Source organism: Xiphophorus hellerii, chromosome 22 (assembly GCF_003331165.1).
Source record: "Xiphophorus hellerii strain 12219 chromosome 22, Xiphophorus_hellerii-4.1, whole genome shotgun sequence".
Taxonomy (NCBI): domain Eukaryota; kingdom Metazoa; phylum Chordata; class Actinopteri; order Cyprinodontiformes; family Poeciliidae; genus Xiphophorus; species Xiphophorus hellerii.
In genome coordinates, this window is record NC_045693.1 from 22,399,039 (window position 1) to 22,423,278 (window position 24,240).

General features: G+C 37.9%; 1 protein-coding gene across 3 annotated transcripts in view; it reads left to right on the forward strand.

Annotated features, from left to right (window-relative positions):
* The window catches only part of LOC116713747 (inactive phospholipase D5-like), a 55,261-nt gene that overhangs the window by 25,184 nt on the left and 5,837 nt on the right, over positions 1-24,240 (forward strand). For 2 of the 3 annotated variants that reach the window (XM_032553983.1, XM_032553984.1), the window contains exons 2-4: positions 14,811-14,941; positions 23,132-23,315; positions 23,985-24,096. In XM_032553983.1, coding sequence (XP_032409874.1) covers positions 14,811-14,941; positions 23,132-23,315; positions 23,985-24,096 — 427 coding nt within the window. The remainder of the gene's footprint in view (positions 1-14,810; positions 14,942-23,131; positions 23,316-23,984; positions 24,097-24,240) is intronic. The other variant, XM_032553985.1, reaches the window with a different exon arrangement.

Here is a 24,240-nt window from a genome sequence, read left to right on the forward strand (position 1 = left end):
AACCAGATGAAATGGGTCATTTGTTTGAGTGTTGACTGTAATAGCTCTTTTTTTTTCTTTTTTCAATATCCTAACACTGAAGCAGCAGTGATGAAGAGCATTTTCTTCTTGGAACTTGGATCCTGGAGAAAATGACTGTCCCGTCTTCCATTTATCAACAGACTGCTGCTCTAAAAACATATAAGGACACAATTTTGGACTTTTCTTTAATTGTCTAGACCTACACCTGCAACAAAGTTAGAAAAATATAAAGCAAAGTCATTTTTTGCGCAGTGAATATCTAACATCCCAGACATTCTCCATTCAACTCGGTCCTGATCGGGACCTCAAAAAAGGCATCAGCAGGCAACTTGAGGAAAGGGGTCGGAAAACATCGTATTGTCTTTTATTGTGGACTTATTTTGCTTTCTTCTGTAGCTTTTTTTCTATCACACATTTGCACTATTGTTCTAACATATGACCAAAATATTAACCAAAAACCAAACGCATAAAAACCATCTGATGTTTACAAACTTTGTTATGGAAATCCTATTTTCCCTTCTTTGATGATGTTTCCCAGAGTTTGGGTGGGTGGATGGATGGATGGATGGATGGGAGCTTTTTTAAAAAAATCAATACTATTGTTTACCAGCTGACCTGGTTACTTTGTATGTTTTTAATCACTATTAGAGATTACAGCTCAGAATCTGTGTTAAAAAATCCTTTCGAAACATTTGTAGGATGGGTCAGATATACCCATCATACAAAGATACCGAGTATCTTGATATCAGATACTTGGTCTTAAGTAATTTGCTCATCTTTGATCTTACAAGTCAAACTAAACTCAAAGCCGCCGGATTCAAAACTAAGTAATTAAACTAGAATAGTCTGTGAATCGTGACCTTGTTTTTGTAGCTTCTATTGGTTTGAAGATAGAAGGCAATGTGGATTCAAAGTCAACCCATTTTATATGTTGAGTTCAATTTTAAACATATCCCTGGTTCACACAAAGAGAGAAAAAGAGAGAAAAGTGGCAAACCGCTTTTATTCCACTGCATAGTTGTTGGATATGAAATGAAAAGTAAGAAAACTCAGTTGAAAGGCAAGGAATGTAAGAGATGTGGTAAAACATTTTCAAACATTTTTGTTCATGCATTAAAGCTATCGCTATAAAGACGTATGGGGCTGATTTTGTGTGTTTCTTATTTCTCTTTGAAAACTAAAATATGAAAAACTTCAGCTCATACTAAAACAAACAGAGATCAAGGAAACATCCTCCAGCTATGGTTTGAAAATCAGTTGTTCTTTATAACATTAATGAAATGAAGATGAATATTAGTTTGGTTTTTTTGTGTTTTTTTTTCACCCTTGTGTAACATAGGTGTATGTAAATCTCAGACTGATCCAAGGTGAACTGTTTGGGGCTGAAGAAGAAAACTGAAAGCGAATCTTAAACCCCCTGGAAAGAAAAATGTATTTCCAGGCATTTCACAGTGGAGATGCTTTTTAAACGGACCACCAGCTCACTTACCAGAGACATTTCAGCTAGTTAACAAAACAGTAAGAATTTCTGAGAAATTATGTATTAATTTAATATTTCAAAATGCTTTATTGTGTTGTTAGAAAGGAGCTTGTATAGAGATGTTGCTTGGCAACCTGTCTTTGCACTTTAAAGCACATCCTTATAATGGCTTCACATCTCACACCTGGACTTTATTTAGTTTGTGGATCGCAGCTAATCTGAGGCTACGAAAGTGAAACCTTAGAATTTAACACATTATGTGAGTTTAATGAACATTCATGCAAAGCATTGTGCTATTCGTCGGCTCATGCAGAAACTCTATCAGGGTTATTTTGTCGATTTGCCACAGAGAGGGCGGCTGGTACTCCCTGCTCTCTTTCGTCTTTTCGTTAATCTCAGCTAATGGGCGTTTCCTTCTGGCTTGTTGCTCAGACATAAGAGTCGTATTGATTTTCCAGTCTGAATTTTGCCAGCGGAATAAATTCCCAAATGTCAAACTGCTCCAGTAAAACAAAAGGACGAAGCCAAGATGAATAAAAATTGACAAGATTGACAAGGCGTTTTAATGAAAGTCCTGTTCGGGAAGTAGGACTGTTTTTGTGGTTTTAATTCGATTTAGAAGTAATGGGATCACGTCTCTGTGAGAGGCCTTGGTTTTTGCTTCAAGGTTGTTATAAACTGCAGTGTGCAATCAAGAATGAGAATGCAGGCGAAGATATGAAGAAGTATCTTAAAACCAGTAATCAAGGTCGCTGCATTTGCACTTTGTCCAATAACATATATTCAATGTGTGGCAGGAAGCGAGACCTTAACCTTAGTGAAAACAGTGGAGACAAAGACACAAGAAGAGATGAGGGTCTTTGTAGTTGCAGTATATTTGAACTGCTAATTCACTCCTCTCCTCCGTGTATTGTGTCTCTATATAAAGGATTTAGTAGGGATTAGGGGTTGCCATGATTATGCACCAAGTGTTTATGGTATGGTTCCCAAAAGCATCTGACAAGAGGGAATGAACAAAAATGGAAGAGCTCATTGTAATTAACATCATCTTTGTTTATATCACGGAAATCTGTAAATATTATCACATTTTGTTGTACTATATCAACTTATACAAGTTTTGAAAACAATCTGTACCTAGACCACAACTGTTAATGTTCAAAAACTACTGACATAATTCATTTAAAGCTAACAATTTAAACCAAAAATGAGGATTCTAGCATTTCAAACGCTGTTTCTGCTATACGTTTATGATTTATGCTGTCCACATAGTTTCAGTATCACTTGTACAAAAATAAATTAATCTTTTGTCTCTAAGTGATCAGATTATGTCCCAGGTAACAGTTGAGACATTGAGCAACTTATTGTATATGAAAATGATTGATTAAAGAGCGAAGCTTTAGCATGTTAATGTCAGCATTAACATTGCTTACTTAGACTACTGTGATGTTGTGTGGACCATCACAGCAGCGTCATAGTGTTATATAACATTTTCCACAGTGTAGGGTAAAAGTGAAAATGTTTTATAAGGTCTATTAAGAAACTTGAACATTTTCAAGGATTGATAGAAATTCAATCAGATGTTGCTCTTGCCCATTCTAACACACTATTCTACTTTAATATAAATGAATTAGTTTGCTCTGCATTTACTTCCATGTTGCAAAACTCTAATTGTGATTGATATGCGGCGGATTGCAATATAAACATGGTCGATACCTAATACATTTACACATATATTTTTTTTGTGTAATGTAAATAATTCAGATTATGCCTGTTTTTAAGAAGCTCCCCACCGTCTGGAGCAAAAGTGAGCATTTCCATGCATGCGTCGGGACTGGACAGAGCAGTTAAGCAGACTGATAGTGGAAAAAAAAAAAATCTTCAAAGTCATGCAGCTCTGGGCTTCCAGCCATGACAAACCAAGCACCCGGAATCTGTTCATCCACTCCTTTCTTTGATTTAACCAGCTGTGTCAAGCTGAGGTGATTATTTCTCATTCAGATTTACCAGAAATGGAAAAAGGGCCATCTGCCAAATAATCTCAGTGTCCAAGGCTTCAACTTTAACTTGATTTACTTTATAGTCTGGGAGATATTTCCTCCTCCTCCTCCTCGAGGCTTTATCTCCAGCTCTGTTTCTGAAAAATCTTATTACCTGGACAGTAAGAAATCCTCATAAAACCAACCTGCTTCCTCCTTGAGTCCACTTACCAGGAAGTCATCTGTTTATAAAAATTGTTTGATCGTAGTCAGGAAGGGCAGAGCTGTCTGACCGCGTCTGCAGCTGGCAGAGAGCAGCAGCCCTGGATAAAGGAGCCAAACGTCTTGCGTCAATTTTTCTTAAGAAAACTGACGCAAGATAGGATGCAGAAAAAAGCCACGACAGGTTTAACATTGTTTTTCACTTCTATCTTGTTTTGTGTGGAAATGCAGGTACAGCCACCGAAGCAGATTACATTTTTGTTGCTTATCTGCAAATAGAAAATTATTAGTTACTCCAGTCAGATCTACATAAAACAAGTTTCATCGGCAGATTTGAAGTTTCACATGTCTGCCTGAACATCAGTCCGGTTACAGACAAGGATTCTCTCGATCTGCTTCCACGCTGATAAAGACAACTCTCCTGCACATAGAGATCCGATTTTACCTCGTTTTGCATAACATGAGCAGACAGGTGACCATTCATTTTATGTAATGCAGTGTAATCATGAAGTTTATTTCACCTTAGGCCTATATGATAGCATTAAAAATATGTAATGGGGATACTATTGCTAAATGTTTTGATAGCAGTGTTGATTACTATGAACCCACCTGATTGTTTTCTTTCTTTACAATTACTCAATGTCTCCACCACTCTCTGTGTGAGCTTTAGAGTCTGATTCACTGAAATGCATCAGGACTAAGCATTAAGGATATTCATTCAACTCTTACAGTGTTTCTTCAGGAATGTCAATTAGTCTGAAAAATTATTAAATTGACTGAAAATAACATGAAAACCCCACAATAACACGAGGTGAACCATTTAGCAGCAGTTTTAGCTACTTGAGGCATTTGGTGCTACTGTTTTTCTATTTCTGGTTAAATAGTATACAATATTTTATAAGTATTATTATTTTTCATTGAACAAAAGGGATAAAGGACAACAGACAATGCTTCTCCTCACTCCTTTTTGAACATCCCACTTGCTTTCTGTGATTATCGTGTTCTACAGTTATTGTGCTTCCTTAAGTTATTGTGAAATGTATGTCATTTTGCAATAAGTGGGAAACTACTGTAGGTATTTACATATTTACATGTATGGTATCAACAAATCCTCAACCTGAGCTACGTTTAATCTTAGTAACAAGGATACTTTTATGATACAGATTTTACTACAAATTAATTTTTCTGCTCATCTGGAATCAATGTTTATCAAGCGACCTCTGATATTTTTCCTTCACAAACTCCACAGAAAACACACTTCAAACATGATCTACATAAGCTGTTAAAATTCCCAATTCACTCCGCATTTCATGCACCACACTTGCTGTTTACCCATTGTCCGTTTCTTCTCCACCCTTCCACCACCCCCCACACACAGAGCATGCAAATACACTCTTCACACCATGGTAATGGTGTGAAGAGATCAGAGCCAAGGTTACAAACCAAACATGTTTTATGCTCTTTAATAAAGAAGTACGTCTAAATACTCACATGTGGGTTGTGTGACTGACTTACTTCTTTTGAGTGTTGCTTTAATACCCTTCCATTCAGCTTTGATGAATTTGCAGGGGGCTATTTTTGTATCTCCATCTCCATAAACGCCACTATAAAACAGACATTACCTTGATCAAAGGCTCTAAAAATACATTTAGGACATACAGGATTAAGAAGGGAAGGCACTGTACAGCAAAACTCAAAACCACTCAGTTCTTTCTGAAAATTGCAGATCATCATCCAACAATGTCTCTGCAACTACCTGAGTCCAGTCGCCATGGTAACCAGCTGTAGATGGCCAACAATAGTTTCTGTATCTTCAATGGCTGTTGTGGTTCTGCAGGTAATAGGTTTGCTGATGTTCACCTGTAGCATTGAATTATTATTATTATTATTAATAATAATAATAATAATAATAATAATAATAATAATAATAATAATAATAATGATGATAATAATAATAATAATAATAATAATAATATTAAAGAAGAATAACTCTATTCTTTAATAGAATTGAATTATTCTATACTATAGATGCTATAAATAATTATAGTTTCAAGTTGAAGCGAGTAATTTAACTACAGGTTTCTATAGTTCCTAGAATTGTCCATACAGGTTTGATATTTAGTAAAAAAAATAAAAATAAAAAAAATAGACACAATGTTTTATCATGTAGGATAAACAATATGGCTGTTGATAAAGATTAAATGTGACACTAAAAAACAGGAAAAGGGATTACTGAAATACTGAAATGTGCTGTACAAGAAAGAACGGACGGATGGATGGATTATTTCAAAACACAAAATGGTAAAAAAAAAAAAAAAAGCAAAGTCAAGTTTTTACATTTCTGAGAAACTGAAATGCAGTTCTTGCTGTTTTGTTTTTTTTCCTGAGGGATCTACACTAAACTCGGAGACACAAAGACAACCTGCTTCCTCAGCACTTACTTGGGGAACATGGCTGCGTGCTGTCAGATTTTGCTCCCTTGCTGTCAGTCTTTCTGCACCTCCAACTTATTAAAAGCTGCCGTACCTACATGGATACACAAACAAACCGACAAGCTGGAGACGCGTTCAAAAGTCAGACTGACGTAGCAGAAATTCTCCTTCGATAAAGTTTAATTCCCCATGCTGTGATTCTTATGTAAAGAGCAAAGAAAAAAAGTTTCGCATAATAAGGAAACAGAACAGTAAGAAATTAAAGACAGAGTGACAGTTTAAGTTTCAAACCGCAGAATAGACCAGTCATTTGTCAACAACTGATTTAATTCTGCCAAACACTGAACGTGAAGATTGTTTTTCATATTCAAAATAAACAGCAGACAGCTGAGCAAGTCTTTAAGCCTCCGCTCTTATTCAAAGAAACCCATCAGACCAAACTTGATCTTTGCAACCATTAAGTGTTTCTTCAGTTTATTTTTTCCAATTTTCTTCAACTCATCTGCAGTGAATCATTCGGCGATTCTACACTGTTCTTGCTAGCAGTGTTTTAGACTACTTTGATTTATTCAATTTCCCTGAATCAGCAGTCCAGCTTGCTTCTCACTTGTCTATTCTAAGTCATTAAGAGCTTGGTGCTGTAAGTGCTGATGTAACTTACTGTACATAACTTATTTATTTTTTGTTAAGTAGCTCCGCAAAAGTAGCGCACCGCAATGCTAAGAATAGCTGTCCAAAATCATCCTCTTACAATGTGAAAGAATGCTCTAAATCAGGGGTGGGCAATCCTGGTCCTCGAGGGCTGGTGTCCTGCAACTCTTAGATGTCTCCCTGGTCCAACACACCTGAATCCAACAGCTGAATCACCTCCTAAGAACAGTCAAGTTCTCCAGAGTCCTGCTAACGACCTCATTATTTGACTCAGGTGTGTTGAAGTAGAGATGCATCTAAAAGTTGCAGGACACCGGCCCTCGAGGACCAGGAGTGCCCACCCCTGCTCTAAATGGTTTGCTAAGAGCAAAAAATCACATTTTATCAACATTACAAAACATCAAAAATTACTACTATATTTAACATATTAAAAGTAGTTGTCGAAAATCTAATTCATGTGCGAAAGCAGCTTTGAGCTGAATTGAATTAGTCTGAGCTTTTTAAAAGAGATTTTTACATTTAATGGTTCAGTTCTCCCTGTCAATGTTTTACCTCACTTTCCAGAGGAAATAAAGGTTAAATCTGGGCAAAGAACCAGTTAAAGTCGACTAACCTATGCACCAGATCAGGTTGTTTATTTGATCTTCTTGCAGCGCTAAGGACTAAGATTGCTCTGCGTCTCTTCTCCAGCGGTCGGTGACGCACTTTGACACCACGATAAAGAACATGACACAAACTCTGTGAAGCAACGCTACTGTTTTCTGTGCAGGTCAGGATTTAAATATTCAGGTTTACACGCCGTTTCCCTGAAACAATGAGCAAGTAAAAGCTAATCCTCGTCTACAAATCAAACTGCATGACAAATCCATTTATGGCTAGAAGAGAAATGTGAGCCGTGGACGACATGAGAAAGTCACGCTGCAGTAACGCTTAGTACAGAATCCCTATGTAGGAGGACTTTATAGCATTCTGTTTAGCATCAGGGGGGGAACGTACACTACATCAAGATTACTGTAAGTGTTTTTGAATGTGGTCACAAAACTAGAGCCTGCAACGGAGCTTTTGTTCTGTGATGCTGATGGATTGACACCAAAGCCTGACCTCTCCTGCTGATGGACATATGAAAGGTTTCCTTCAACAAAAGACAACTGCAGCTGTACCCGACTTCCTCGCTTCCTGCAGGTAATATGATGTGGGTGAATTTGTTTGTTCTTTAGTCTACGTTGACTTTTAGACAGAAAACATGGATAAACTGGGAAAACATTGAAATCAAAATTAGTTTTAACAGTTAGAAAACTTTTCAAAGTCCCTATCAATGTGGAAAAAAACCCCAACTGTTTTCCATTTTGTGAAAAGTCAGTCCGTTTCCTTCTCATGTGCTTTTTGTGCATCAATTTACTACTTTTGTTGGTTATGTATTTTTGATAAATTATAAAGATAAATAATCATAAAAAATCCTATGGGTGATTTAGTCAGATTACATAAAATTTTTGCATTCCACATAATTTCAGTAGCTGCAATGCAAATGACCATTTAGATCACAAAACGGCAGTGTAATCACAAAGGGGATTGAGTCAAGTGTGACAATGTGATTTGGCAAGGTAAACACAACCTTTTTAGCAGGTTATTAACAGGATAAATACTAATAACTTTAAGTTTTTATAATAAAAGGTTTCTTTCACACCTAACCAATATACTTAGATGTTTGAGTAGACAAAAAAAACTGTTATGACTTAATAGAGCTGATTATAGAAGTCGAATACATTTGATTTAAAAACAGAGCTAGAAAAATGTTTTATCGGTAATGCGTAACATTTTTGGCTTTGTGTTTGTTTGAAAGTGTGTGATTACTTATTCTCCACTGCAGTAACATCATTCTATGCCGTCCATTAAACAGAGAAGACGCTTTCCACCTTGGCTTCGTACAAACCTTCAAAGATCAGCGCAACCTTTGCTGGACTAAACGTGTGCCAGACAAATTATACCAGGATATTTTCTTTGCAGTTAGACTGTTGTATTGTTTGCGTTGACTGGATTTGCTCTGTTGCCTCAAGACACGGGGACAACTCATAAGCAGATAATTGGGACAGCAATGCATTCCTCATTCTCTCCTGGGGAGAAACCTAGTCTCCCTCACTGTTGGCGCTCTTTAGAATTACTTTAAAATGAGCCTCGAAATCTGCAGGGTGCGCTGCTGTCACAAACTTCTCTACTCTCTGCACTATTTTTGACGCGAACCTGCTTTAGTTTCACACTCTTTTTTTTAATCTTCTGACATAGCTCAGGGCAAAGAGACGTGAGCAGTTTTGTTCCAGGAGCTCAGGAAAACAGACTTTTCCACTTTACACTTTGGTGAGAGGAACGATCCTGTTCTTTGACAGATCGCACTGAACAGATTAATGGACGCTTGGATGGGAGTTGGAGGGAGAGCAGGACACGGTCTCTGTTTAATACGGCTGCCTCTGATGTGAGCATGTAAACATCCACCTTCTCTGCTCTGGCCTTCACCCGTCTGCGTGCCAAGAGGGCCGACAGACGGGGGAGACATAAACAGTGTTAGTGTGTTTGTTTTCGTGTGAGGAAAAGTGGCGTGCTGCCTTTCATGTTGCACAGACATTTTTTTGTTTTTTGTTTTTTGTTTTTAATAGACCATGGGGAGCTATTAGAAAAAGAAACTAAAAGTCAGAAAGCAATTTGACTCAATTGTTGTATTTATGATTGAGTCAAATTGCTTTGCAAGTCACTTAGGATTCCTTGGAGCCTAAATGAGGCAAATAGATACTTAATAGAGCAATAAAACTCAATCTGTGTTTCACCGTGTTAGTTGGATTCAAACATTTACAATTGTTGCATAAGGTGTAATTCTGGGTGACAGCATCGGCTTTTGTGTTGGACCCCGGGCGCTGACTCCTACAGTGTGTTTGGACAAACAAATTATCTGTTATTTATGTGGTGAATTGCATGATGGGCTTTGAAATGAGCTGCAAAGAGGCTGATTTGAGCCTGTCTCCTATCATTTCCACGTCACAACAGCCTGTCTGAACATTGGTTGACCAGCATCTGTCTGTAGACCTCCCCAGTTCAGGCACATATCCACCCCATAACTTTCCACAGGCAGTTTTTTTCTCAGTGCCTTTTAAAAATGCCTACACACACAATGGCTATAATGTATTCCCCATGTCAGACTATGCCGTGGGGAAGACCGGAAGAAGTGACAGTGCCTTTCAATCTGTGTCACCAGTGTGGTGGTCAGAAGGGTCTTGCCCAAAGACACATTGGCAAAATGACTGAGAAGGATAAAGTTTGAACCAGCAACCCACTGGTTACTGGATGAACCCCCACCTCCTTGGCCACTGCGACCCCATAAAATACAATCACTGCAACCTGAAAATAAATGTAAACCGCGCATACAAAGTGTCAGATGCAGCCAGCAGAAAATACAAAAATTCCCATACATAAAAGGTTCACTTTTGTGTCTATTTATGGCCTACTTCTCAAACAACTGTCTCTGCAGTCTACTTTCTGTAACTGAAGACGCATTGATCTCCGGCTGCGTTGCAGAGTCAGTTACTTTGTCCATAGGATGTACCTGATTGACCTCTTTGTGTATGCTATATGCTCACTTGTGTCCAACGCCGCATACGAATGTAGCCTCAAAGAAATACTGAAAAGTACCGGAGGTAGGCAGCTCTCCCACAGGTGGGCTTTCATATACAGTTGCCTGTCTTGCTGACATTTGGCTCAGTCGACTGATAGGTTTTGATCTGACCTCCATTTACCCTTTGAGTGTTTGCTGAGAATGCTCCTGTTAAGTGCACTAAAGGTGGATAAGAAAGTTTCTATCTCCTCCCAGGTCTCTGATCGTTTTTCAATCAAACTTGTTGATTTTACTGCCTTACAGACAGTAGGTCATTCATTCCAAACATCATCTTTGAAATGATGATAATTTTGACTCCCTTATCAGTATGGCATATCTACCTACCCTCAATATCAATGGTGCAGGAAAACATGTCACTTTTCTACTTGTAGGATACAGTTGGATATGATTCCCTGCTGGGCTAGGTTACCATGGATTCTCTAGGAGTATTAAAAAGTTTCTGTGGCATGAGCAGAGCAACTTATTGGAGACAGATATACTGCTATTGGCAACCAGATTTAGGCAATTTAGGAAAAATAATAGCATTATTTAATCTTGTGCTACTTTATGCAGACACTCTGTCTGCACTTATGAAGGCTCACTGTGGCTGACACAGCAGGGAATTGGATCCACTTTCTCACTAATTCAGATTATGTCTATTTGGTCACATGGGGGTCTTTTCTGAATTTACTGAATAAAGCCAGGTAATTATTGCACATATATAAAACAAAACTGAGATTATGTTATCAGAGGAATAAATATTTACTCTGTCCTGTACATTTCACACCCTTTGCTCCAAAACACAACACTATGCCATCATAGTGTTGTGCTGGCAAGTACTTTATAGCTTTGTTGCGACGTGATATTTCAGAAAACATGCTTATTTTCTTAGACCCATCTCTATTTAGTTTCACAGTATTCCAGCCACAATTTCTCAACGTGCAAAGTTTCAGGTTAATGATGCATCTTTTAATAAACCATGGAGGTCATAAAAAATGTGTATGCTTGCTATCAAGAATGCATGAGGTGTGCACATTCAGGGGCAAAAGGCTTATGCCTTGTTTTGGTGTGTACGCATTGTTTATGAAAGCCCTTGCTTTGATAAATAGTTCTGTGAGTCGCCACCTTTCTGTAACATCTCTGCTCGTGCCTCTTTGGCTCATTGGGAAATTCATTACCAATTGCTTTTTAGATTAATTTATCTTCCATGCGAAGACCCAAACACATACATTTCTCACACGGTAAACTAATGAATCTTTTGTGTTGGTGCGTCTCACAAAGGTTCTGCCGTATGTGAGTTTTGTCTCTGAGTACAATGAGTTTAGCTGACTGCGCTAATGGTCCGTGATGTTCACGAGTAATTAGTTTGAGCTCATCAGGCAGGTTCGAGGTGGATCAGGTGACATTTATTATTGTTTCATGCATAGCTGAGGAGTGCTGCTGGGTGAAAGTGCCAGCATCTTTCTGAACAGAATTGCAAAATGAAGAGACTACAAGGGCAAAAAAAGAGACTATTTTTGTATTGTGTTGAAATAATTTTTCATTTAGATGTGTTTAAAAAAAAAGATATTTCTCACTGCAAATATTGTGAAAAATGAAACTACTGTTTTTCTCAAAGTGCAAAAGATTTTTCTGTCAACAGTAAACACTTTTTAAGAGCACACACACAGTTGACACAAAGGAAATCAATGTTTTCATTTCCGTAGATGTTTCTTTCATATAGACTTGCCAGTGACCAAATATCAAGATATTTAGATGTAAAGTACATTTACTTGCTGTAGTGCTGTATTTCAATGCCAAAGTTAATTTTTTTTAAATCATTTGAAAATATGCTTTGTGTGAAACAGTGAGGATTTCAGTATTTATTTAACAAGAATAGTTTTCTATGTAAGATTTACAACCACAAGATTTATTATAACGTTGATGGATATTTATACCAAGAATTCTTGTGGCACATAACATAGATTACCAAACAGAATCTCACAGACATGTTTTAAGACACAACAAACCATTTCACTTATTTTTAAAAGCCAGAACTGGGTGTACAAGATTGAATTTATGTTGGATACTTTCTCATATACATAAGAGAAAGCTTGGAGGTGAGCCTCACCTCACCTCTAATTATTTAGATTGTTTCTCCCACTATGCTGATGTTCATCTGGTGCTCCAGAAAACTGTTAGATTGTCATTTAAAAATCAGGTCTTCGGTTGATTAAATGTGGAGTCCACCAGGGTTCAGTGCTAGGACAGAAACGTCTTGCTTGGTAAATTAACAGCATTTGTAAAGTGTGAAAGAATGTTGCACATTCGTTTTGCTAACGATACAAATATATTTTGTTCTGGGAATTATTTAAAAATTGCAACAGAACATTTGGCTTGTGAAATATCTAAACTTAATGAGTGATTTAAGGACAAATTATCAAAAAAATTGGTAAAGAACATAAGTTATGATTTTTGGGAAAAGAAATATGAATAATTCTATTGCAATGTCCATTGAATAGCTAAATTATTGGGAGTTGCTTTGGCTTATAAACTTACCTGGAAATCTAAAAGTATATACATACTGTATATATATATATATATATATAATGAAAAACAAATTGTAAAATTAGTGGACTTTAAATAAAATAAAAAACATCTTAGAGTTATCAACACTCCAGAAATTAATTCATTGTTCCATTTCTGACTCATTGTATAGAGTCGTGGGGTAGCAAATGTAAAACACTAAACCTCTGTATATGATACAAAAGAAAGCTGAGAATTTTACATAAAGTGCATATTAAAAAAAATAATAATAATATTTTTTTTTTCAAGGGATTTTGTCAACCTATGAATATATAGACGGATTATGTAAGTTCAAAAACTCACCCAGGAGTAAATAATGGTTCAGTCTTTAATGAGCTGAAACCATTAAAGGCTGGTATTTTAGCTTGACATGCCATTTGTTGTCCATGACGATGTGCCAAAATGTGGACAAAAAAACAAACAAACAAAAAAAAACGTTCCTGCTTCCACCATGCTCATCCTTCACCTCCACTTTAAACCCAGCCTGCCAAAGGCCACCTCATTACAATCGCTCTAACATGTCCTGGAGGGAGTAAGAAAGAGGGAACGATAACTACCCGGTCCTCGCCACAGCACCGTATTTGTTGTTACACTCTGTTAAAACTGGATCACCTATAGATACACAACTGCTGCTTTATGGAGAAGAGAAGTTCAGTGTCAGAAACTAGGACTGGAGACACAGCAGAGGCCTGGCTGAATTAAAAGTATGTGGAAAATGTCAAATCCAACAAAAGCATGAAAAAAGGATACACCTAATATAGAATGTAGATCTACAGCAAGATGGTACTAAGCCACCACACGCTAGAATTTTAGGCTACTTCCGCATAACAATCTCCAACAGAATATATTACATCTCTTTCAAAGGTCTTCTGTTCCTCCAGGGACAAATCCTTTGGAAGAAACAGGAACAAATTCCCACCTCCTGTCACCAATAATGGATTATGCTCTGTTTGTACAGGGCTTGTTTGGCTGGTGGGCTCCAGATAGTTTGTGTTCTTTTCCTAAAAGCTGCAATAACCTCTGAAAAAAGTAGATTAAGAAATAAGCAATACTTAATTTTTCATTATCAATGTATTCTTTCCTAATTAACGTGGTAGAAACTCAATTTTTCTTATTTTAGTCTTCCATCTATCTATTTGAAAGTTATGTATATAAAAAAAATGCCGCACCTTCTTTTTTTTTCACGTGTCTTTAAAATGTTTAACCCTGGTATGTAGTACTTTAAATGTGTTACTTATAAAGATGAGAAATTATGTATAAAGCAGAGATGACAATGAGCAGCTACATCAGCTGGATAGAAGCAAGTGAAAGCAGCTGGTATTTCAGGTCCATTCCATTTTACACCATCACTACAGAACATAATGAAGCCCACTTTCTTCTCGGCCATATTGGAATGAGTCCAAACAGGTTACATTCTTGACTAAAACAGCTTAAAATCTACAGATGATTTATTTTGTTTTGCTTTCACCTTTTTCTGTTAAAAGTGTTTTTTGTTTTGTTTTTTACTGACTGCTCTTTTAGAACCCTTATCCATCTCTATTCATGCACCGTGTTTAAATTTAGATCTGATGTTCTGAGGTCACATATGACACCACAGGCTTGTGTTGAACTCTCCTCCATCATGCTATGACCTGCAGAGCTGCGCAGTAAATCAGTTCTGTCAGCCAGCCAGCTATTAGAAGCTAAGGTTGGGGAACTTTGGTCTTGCTTTTTTTTGTTTACAGTAGTGTTCAGGAGCAGAAAATAAACCTCAGTAATCAATCTGGTGTTTTTTTTTTGTTTGTTTTTTTTTTTTGTTTTGTTTTGTTTTTCCATCTTTCTTGCAGTCTCAGCAGAAGTGCATTGTGATATTTGCCTTGGTGTGCTGCTTCGCTGTGCTTATGGCGTTGATTTTCTCGGCAGTGGATATCTGGGGAGAAGATGAAGAAACGGAGGAAGAGTGTTCCAGTAACTGCAGGTGAGATCTGCTGAAGCAGAGGTTTCTTATGACGCTTCCGTTCTGATACCTGAAGCCAGTGATCAGTTGGTAGAGTTGCCAAAAAGGGGTATATAAATATAAATACATAAGTATTGATTTCTAACAATTTTTGGTTCAAATCCCGGCACCAGGCCTTTGCATGTTCTCATGGTTACTTGGTCTTTCTAAATTGGTTACTTGGTCTTTCTAAATTGTCCTTAGCAGTGAGTGTATGTGTATCATTGTAGTGAACCCATATGTTGCTAGCCACCATTTTCAAATGAGTAAAAATAAACAACATCTTTACAAAATGACCAATTTATCGATCAAATAAACTATATCATAGAGCATTTTTCCACAGAATCAAACTTAACACAAAGTGCCTTACGGAGGTTAAAAGCGCAAATACAGACATTAATTTTGCTAATTCACAGATGGTCCGTTTATACATAAATAAAAAATACTTGGTGATATCACAGACCAATAGCATCACAGTCCTGATGAAGCTGATCACTGTGAATTTCACACCCTTCATCCCAATACACATGTGGTATTCAAAGTGGAAGCACATCAATATCGAAGCAGCTTCACTTCACAAAACAAGAGCAAGAATCTGCTTCACTTCCTCAGTTTTAGACCTGCTTAATAACATGCGTTTTTTGTAGATCAACATAAATGGCAAGATAACAAACACGGCGGCCATGGTTGTAGTTTGAAATGTTTTTGTTGCTATTTTCCTCTAAAACAACAAAAATATATACTAAAACCTAGAAGGTTGCATAAAAACTATCACGATGGTGTATGACACAAACATTTTTCACATTAAAATCTGACAATCACTGTTGTATAAATGATAAATATAATCTACTAACCACAAAACTCTTCTCTCTCTCTCTCTCTCTCTCTCTCTCTCTCTCTCTCTCTGATGAAACCTTGAGGAACACTAAGTTAAGAGCAATCAATAATGACTGACAAAATGCTGGGGCTTTGGAAGACGGATGAAGCAATTCTTGTTTCTGCTCTGAAACAAATTGTTTATTCAAACTCCATTATCTTGCTTAGGCTTAACTCTAGACTGAAAGGCCGAATTAAATCTCCCTCCTACGTGGGTGATTATTGGTCATTGACTAAATCTTTTGCTGTGAAATAATCTAAGAAAGTGTCTTGTGCTGAGCTTGAGTCTATTGTTTATGTAAGAATAATAAAACAGAAGAAATCTGTAAGGTGGTGAATATTTTTTTCACAGCACTTCAAGCACCCCATACCATGCTGAACTATGTTTGGTTTACAGGCACGACTACCGCAGTGATGACATGACATTTTAGCAAGTGCGGTTTATTTTGTAGTTGGTGAAAAAGTGTTACAGCAGGGAGCTCTCCAGTGTAGCACGACACTAAAATGTGTCAAAAGCATTTAATTGTTCAGAAATAGAGTCCCTGAAAAATGTCAACGTTCAATCAGATGTCTGTCATCTCTACCTGAATGCCAACAACTGCAAAGTAATGAAGATTGTACTGTGTCTGTGTATAAGACAATGAGTGTCAACTGCATTCAGTGACGTTAACAGATTTCAATGAGTTAGTGGCTGAATCAGATCAGGAGGAAATTCAGAATGCTTTTCTTCAGACCTGTTTGATGTCACATTGGAAGTTCTTCCGTCATTTCTTTGTTAAACAATTTCTTTAGTCATTTGTGTAACAGTTGTTTCCTGGATTGAAAACACAAAATTCTGTCTAACTAATTGGCCATGCGGTAGATACTTCAGCCTTGCTCTAAGCTGCTCTAAAAGTTGGAAAAAGCTTTTTCAAAATTATACAGTCGATGCAAAATGTAGGAATATGAATCCCGGGACGGGAAGTCTAAAAACTACCGCAGTACGTCCTGGTGGTCCCGAGTGAAAGCGGCTAATCAGCAGGTGTTGAGCTGAAACAGCAGTTTTTATTTTCTCCTCCTACACTTCCTGCTGGTTCTCCACCATTAGACCCTCAGCGTTCAATTTAGCATCCCGCCTCAGATTGCTTCTCCCTCTCTCTCTCTCTCCTTCACCCCTCATCTCTGTGGCCATCGATTCTCTCCTTCTTCTGCTCTTCCTCAAATCAACCATTAACATCCTTTCAGGGAACTCAACCGGGCATCCTTCTCCCCCCACTTGAGGCTGAAAGCAAAATCCCAACTTGTGAAGCTGAATGAATTTTTCTTGTCCACTGAAGCATCCCCTTGGGTCACGCTGAGAGATACGGGTGAGGTTGAAGAAGGGTGAACCAGATGGAGCTCATCAGCTTTTATTGGCTCACTGTCAGGGATGACGGGGCTCTCGTTCGTTCAAGAACACTCAAAGGAAGTTCCAGAAATCTGTGCTGTAATACTTCCACGCGTGCCCTGCTACTCATATGGTTAATGATAATGTTTGCAGTGTAACTGAAACAAATAACTAAAAGGCATTGAATGAATAATTACAAAATGCTTTTTGCTCAAGGGACACAGGCATTTCATTAAAACAAACGCGTAGCTCAACTAAATGATTAACTTAATTTCCTCTGAATAATCTAAAAACGGCAGACCTTCGACTCTTGCTTTGTTCCTGCTAATGTGCTTTCGCCATCGAAAAAGCTTTCTGAAGCCTCACAACCAATGACTCAGGAGTTGCTGTGATGTTATAATTGTGTTTCTTATGCAGATTTTCTTTGTGTTCTGTTGTGTTTGCGTGGTGAGATGAGTTACCAGTTGTGTACCAAGAGAAAAAGAACCCAAGAGCTTCATTGCTCCCCATTCTGCTTCCGTAGGCCTTCATGGAATAAAATTACACAATTTCATCAGAATAAATGTAGTTTTATTTATACGGCGCCAATTTAGAACAAATGTCGTCCTGAGGCTCTTTAGGGGGGGGAAAAAAAACCTTTTCAATTGAATCATACATGCATTCCAATTAATCCTACTTATCAAACAGTACAGTAAAGACAATCAATTACTCAAAGTAGTTTAAAAAGTGAAGGATAATAAACCTAATTCATTTCTTAAAGGGACAGTATTATGTAAAATTTAATTTAGTTAACTTTATATCATGCTATAGCGTTATTCCCTCATTAAAACCATACCTTTCATCCATCCATCCATCCATTTTCTAACACCCTTGTCCCTAGTGAGGTCAGGAGGTGCTGGTGCCTATCTCCAGCTAACGTTCCGGGCGAGAGGCGGGGTCACCCTGGACAGGTCGCCAGTCTGTCGCATACCTTTCATCCATGATTGAGAAATCCTTTAATCTCCATGGCAGCCATTCAGCTGAGCAAAATGCCTGGGTGGACCTAGCCCCGCCTTTGAGACACAGCTCCTCCTTAGGCTCCTCACAGAGCAGCCCTCCCCTGCAGCTCCCCCACTCAATTCCTTCAGTCTAGCCAGCAGTAATAATTAGCGAACACCTGGTGGAACTGCGCATGAGCTGAGATCATTATACAAGCTCCTTCTCAATGCAACTCTGGTAAAAACATTGTTAAAGAGTTAACAAAGAAGACATGTTATAATGACTTATTTAAGGCCGAGATTGAAAGAGAACAGTTTTTAAAGAGACAGGGTCCCCATTTCAAGGTGTCATAAACAGTATTTTCATAACAACTTTCTTGATTGTGCTATAAACTGGCAGAGTGCGACTGGAAGACACGTAATACTGCCCATTTAAGCTTTTAAGTTGATGAAAATAAAGTGAAAGTAACTGATTTTATATTTATATTTACATACCCCTTTTCTTGACCCAAAGTTTGCCTAACGTCTGTTCTAATAGCACAAACCCAACCTTAGGTAACAAAACCCAGGTGAACATGCTTGCCCTGCATCCATAACTCCAATTAACTTTGATATAAATGCCATGAATTACTTACACTCCACATTTTTGTTTTCTGCAAAACAGATGTAGCGTTGGTTATTTCTATTAACTTGTTCAAAATGTGTAAAATATTTGACCATCAGCAAAAATGTAAAAGCAAAAATAGTCCAACACACACACACACAAAAAAAAACTTCTTGCAAGCTTGTCTAGGCTTTTAGCAACAAAAAAAGAACACCCGTTAAATGGAAATAGTTTGTTTTTCCCCTGTGGTATTTTCCTCCCTGGTAAAACTAAATTGAACTCCTTGTGTGAGCAGGATGGAGGCAGCCGTGAAGCCTGTGTATTAACGTTCTCGCTGCTGCACACGGCGAGCTCAGGGCGGCTCGTGAGAGAGCAGATAATTTACATCCGTTGTCAAGAGCCAACTCAGCCACGCTGTGATTTCCAGCATGATCCCAGGTTGTTAGTGTGAGAGTGCTCCAGTAGGCGCAAGGAGTTGAAAGCAAGCGCATGGCACTGTTATGTACCGCATGTTTACACTCACTAGTGATTTTTATATTGAGTGCTACGTCTTCGATATGGAAACATATTTGCTCCGACAGCTGTGTGATATTGTGAAACGGTATACCGGTTGTATCACTTAAAGAAAAAGTTGTTGGGTTTTTTTTCCATTCAGTCACATTGTTGTTCTCTTCCTGTTTGACTGTTTCTGCACACAAATGCAGCATGAAGTTTACCCAACTGCTTTGTTTGCTGCTGGGGCTGAATGGCACCCATGACTGCACAGATGGGTTACAGAGGAGGGAACCAGCCACAGACAGCGCGGACTGCGCAAATCAATGAATCTTCTGCAGGGATAAACAACTGCTGCCTCCCTGCTTTGTCTGATTTTTATACAGAACCCTGTCTGGGTGCTTGAGCCAGTCACAATCACTATTCATCATACCTCTAAGCCATTAGAGAAGACTCAGTGCATTTGTTTCTCAATAGGATTACGCCTTCCTCCTCTTGCTTTTCATCCATCCTGGTTTTCAATCATTGCGGAGCGTGCATTGTAGCTGCCCAAGCTTGTTTGTGCAGTCACAATTTGAGGTACGGTTGCTAGAAAACCCTTTTCGCTTCATGGACTTTGGAGTTAAAGAAATCAAACCTTACAGGATCTATTGGCCAGTTTTACATTGAAGCCATTTCTTCACTGAACTTATTGACCGCCATTTCCATAAGGACATATTAGGGGTGTTATTATTAGACAGTGTGTGAGTCAAACAGTTTGACCCTTGGCCAGCTTCCACAGACTGACTTGCCTCTACTTTAGCCAGGAATACATTTGGGAGCAGAGATCTGGCAACTGGCCTCTCAGTTTCATTCCACTACATTATCACCTAAAACACATTTTTTGACCATTATGCCCTTGAGTCATGTTCTGGTTATGTAAAAGCAGAGATGCCAATTCTTGTGTGGTACAGTTACTGGTTCTGGCAGGTTCATCCCCAAAATAATGTCAGGGCTCAAAAAAGGGGATTAAAATGTCACAGGAACAGGCGCGCAATTAATCTACATAAAGAGAAACCCATGGAACAAGTAAACCCACCGCACCAAGTTTGACCACTTACAAGCTAACCCAACCAAACCCCAGCAACAAATGAACAAAGCCAGCTGAATCGACTGAATCAACACAATGCATGTGAAGTCTTGGGTCTTTAATTGCAGCTTGAGAAAATGTCACAATTTCAGCAGGAGTGACTGTAGTTTCATAGATGAAGACATAAAAGGGATAGCAGAAGAAAACAGAATCAAAGAATAGTCTCAAAATTTGAAAGCGCGGACCTATCTGAAAACACGTCCAGACTTTTATTCACTTCTATCCATAAAGAGCCTACTGACTAAGAGAAATGCATCTTAAACATTTGTCTATCTAATCCAAATATTCATGATAGAATACATTTACTGTAGCCAAACAAGCAAGCAAAACCTACATGGCTAAAGTGTGCTCTCCTTCACTAACTGCTGGATATGTTCAAATCTAATCAATACAAATGGATCAAGAGATCATCTAATGTAAAGAAAAATAACAAACTAAAACTCAATAGCATAAAAATCATACAAATAGCAAGCGAGCATACTAAAAGGAAAGGGTGAAGGTGAGAATAACATAGATAGCAAGAAAACAAATTAACTAAATGACTATAAATATCCCATGTGTGCACGGTGGGTTACAGAATTACACCAAATATTGGTGCTGTTTGTGTGAGTGTGAATGAACCCAGTTCTAAAATCTAATTTGGCTGCATGCAATAAATGTGTGATAGCAGCCTAGCTCAATAGTGAGCCCTCTGCTGATTTAGTAGGCTGTAATATTGTGACACATTGTCTGGATATTAGCAGCATCATTTTGTAGTTAACCAAATTAACCTTTGAGTCACACTGACAGCCAAACCATCCATGCCCCGATTATTTGTTTGATTAGATTTAAAAAACTGTAATGAGAGGCAACTGCAAACCAATCTCCATTAAATTACACTTTTTAGTTCCGGCCATTCTCTCGTACATGTCACTGAACTCGTTTCCTTGTCAGGAGTGGTTATGACAGAGTCTTGTAAAACATTTTATCCGGTTGCTTGATCAACCAAGAAGCAGCGAAGATTGCAGTAAAGCTGTTCACCCACACAAAACAGCTGCTTGCTTGTCTATTTTTTTTTCTCTCTAAAGATTTGGCTGACCAAAATTGTTGTTTAATCCCGTTGTTAATTCAGCATCTGTTTCTGAATAGTGCCGAGCTTGAAAATGGCAACAGAAATAGGTTTCGCATTCTTATCCTCGTTTGTTGATTTAATTTCATAGAACTTTGTGAAATATAGGGAAAATTCTTGATTTTTCTAAATGACGCCTTAATGAAACATTAAGGCTTAAACTGCAACCATGGAGGCCATTTTCCCCATCATTTAACATTTATATTTAGGCTAGTTCTTATCATAAAGTCCACTACATTTGTGCAGAGAATGTAAGAGAGCATGTCGGCCTGTGATCTGTTTCACACAATCTACTGAATCAAACATGCAGCTGATACATGGAAAATTTTAATGCATCTGTGTATATTTCCTCAACACGCACATAGCTGCTGTTCTTCTCCAAACCGCTGATGATTACTATGAAATAGATGTTCCGCACATCGATCCAAAATATTGATAAAATTAATGCTAAGACTATATGAGTATTATATCAAAACTAGCTTGGTTAGACCAATACTTTAGTTTCAGATTTTCTCGTGATATTTCATTTCAATTTTCTATTGTAGTTACTCAAATCTACCTCAAAAAAGATTTTGTTTTGATTTGCTCTCATATCATTTTTTCTGCGCTTTATCTAGGGAAAATGAACAAAAAATTTTGTTCTTTTTCTATTGCTTCTGTTAATTATGCTGACATTTTGTAGACACTTAGAAATTTTGTCTGAATTCTGCCCTAAGGTTATGGAAAAAAAACCCACAAAAACAACTAACAGTAACGATATATGAAATTTAAATAAAAAGTATCAGTATCAGTATCAGTATTAGTATTGTATTGGTATTGGCAATACTCTGCTCATATCTGCTTTAAAATATATCATGTGGTAGAAAACTCACACAGACAGACAGACAGACCAAAATAAAATCCCTAATCTTAATATGAAGTTAGCAGCAGAAATGCAGCAAGAATATTACACCACAAATGAATCCATTTCCCTGAGAAAGTAGTAATGAAGCTGGCATTGCTCTCCTCTCATCAGTCCAATGCTGTTCCCAGTATTTGCTAGAGGCGATCTTGTGCAAAATTGAATAATGTTTAACGGAATCTGGGGGCATGTTTGTGTGCGTGTATGGAAAAATTAGATTTCACTCATTAAGCAAATGACCCAGAGACGAAGGAAGAAGAACGCTGTTAACTCATTTGCCTTGTGGTTGAAGGTATAAAAAAAAAAAAAAAATCTTATTTCATTAGCAGTGTGCATAATTCTGCCACGAAGGTAAACGGGTAATTACATTTTGAAAGACTGTGGACCTCATTAATTCTGGCTGAAATTGACACACTGTAATAAACACCCAAACTCGGTCAGTCGAGCTGGGAAATGAGGAGAAATGTAATCGTTGCTTCAGCTCACATCAGGGAAACCGAAGTGACAACTGTCAGCCTTGAATCAGGGCCGATGACTAAAGACAAGTTAAGGACACAAAGATCCACAGAGGCAACACCTATTACACATGAAAATGAACTAATAAACCACACTTGCAGTGGAACTAAGTGAAAAAAGACATTTATGAAGCAAATCTGAGGCTCTGAGCCTGATATTGTTCATACTTAAGGCAGTTTTGCTTTTACTATTTTTCTCCACAGCATTGTGCTTGTGGAGAACATCCCCGCGGACATGTTCTCAGACGACAGCGCCTTCCACCTACCTCTCTCCACAGGGCTCAACAGCTTACTGGACAAAGCTCGAGTTGCTGTCGAGATCGTTTCCCCCGTGTGGTTCCTCAGTCCCTCTGATTATGTGTCCAGCTTCTACCCTGCTGCCGGCCAGGTAAAACAAGACAAGTTCTCAGACACTTTACACCGCACAGGTTGTGATGTTCATTGATACATACTGTATATTGTCTGTTTTATATTTTCCTGCTCGTGTTTCAGTTTTTGGTTTCAGTGCAACAGCAAAGGCCTCAAAAAGTAAAAGAAAAAACAAAACAATATTTTCTGACAACTTTTTTCACATTAACTTTGTGTATCCTTACAATTATATTCTTGCCAGACATAACTGAAATGTAGCCAACAAAAGATGATGAAATTTTTACGGATTTGGAATGTACCTAATGACCAAAACAGCAAGATGATAGATTTGTGTTTTGACAGAATCTTAGTGAGTGTTATCTTTGAGAACAAAATAAAGCTTTGCCAATAGAGAGATATTGTTTCACCGCTGTTCTCAAAATGATAAGTCGTCTTATTAGATAAATGTGATCCATCACATCGTTCTTCGTGTGCTGTCAGTACACTCTTTGTAGTTTTAAAATAGACTTTTTGCTTTGCAAGTGCACCTATAAGACTTATAACCATGACAATCACTGGGACCAGAAATAAAAAACAACATCACAGATACTGTAGCTCTCTACATGGAAAAACAGCATTAATAACATAAGTTTAGGAAGTGAACTATCTTATTAGAATACTAAGCTCTGGGTCTGTCGGGTTGTTTCAGGGCAGGGCTCTGCTATCCAGGCTGCAGGGACTGAAAGACAAAGGAATCCAGCTGAAGATCTCCACAGGAGACTTCGACTCAGCAGAGCTAAAGACGCTCGCAGACAATCATGGTCAGCTCTCCCCTTCTGCTCTCTACGTTTCACCTGCTTTTAGCTAAACACAAGACATGTTGCTTCTACATCTTTAGTCTGTCAGTAATTAAATCTCCTGGACATGTTTCTGCTTCATTGTCCATGTCATAAATAACCACTTCT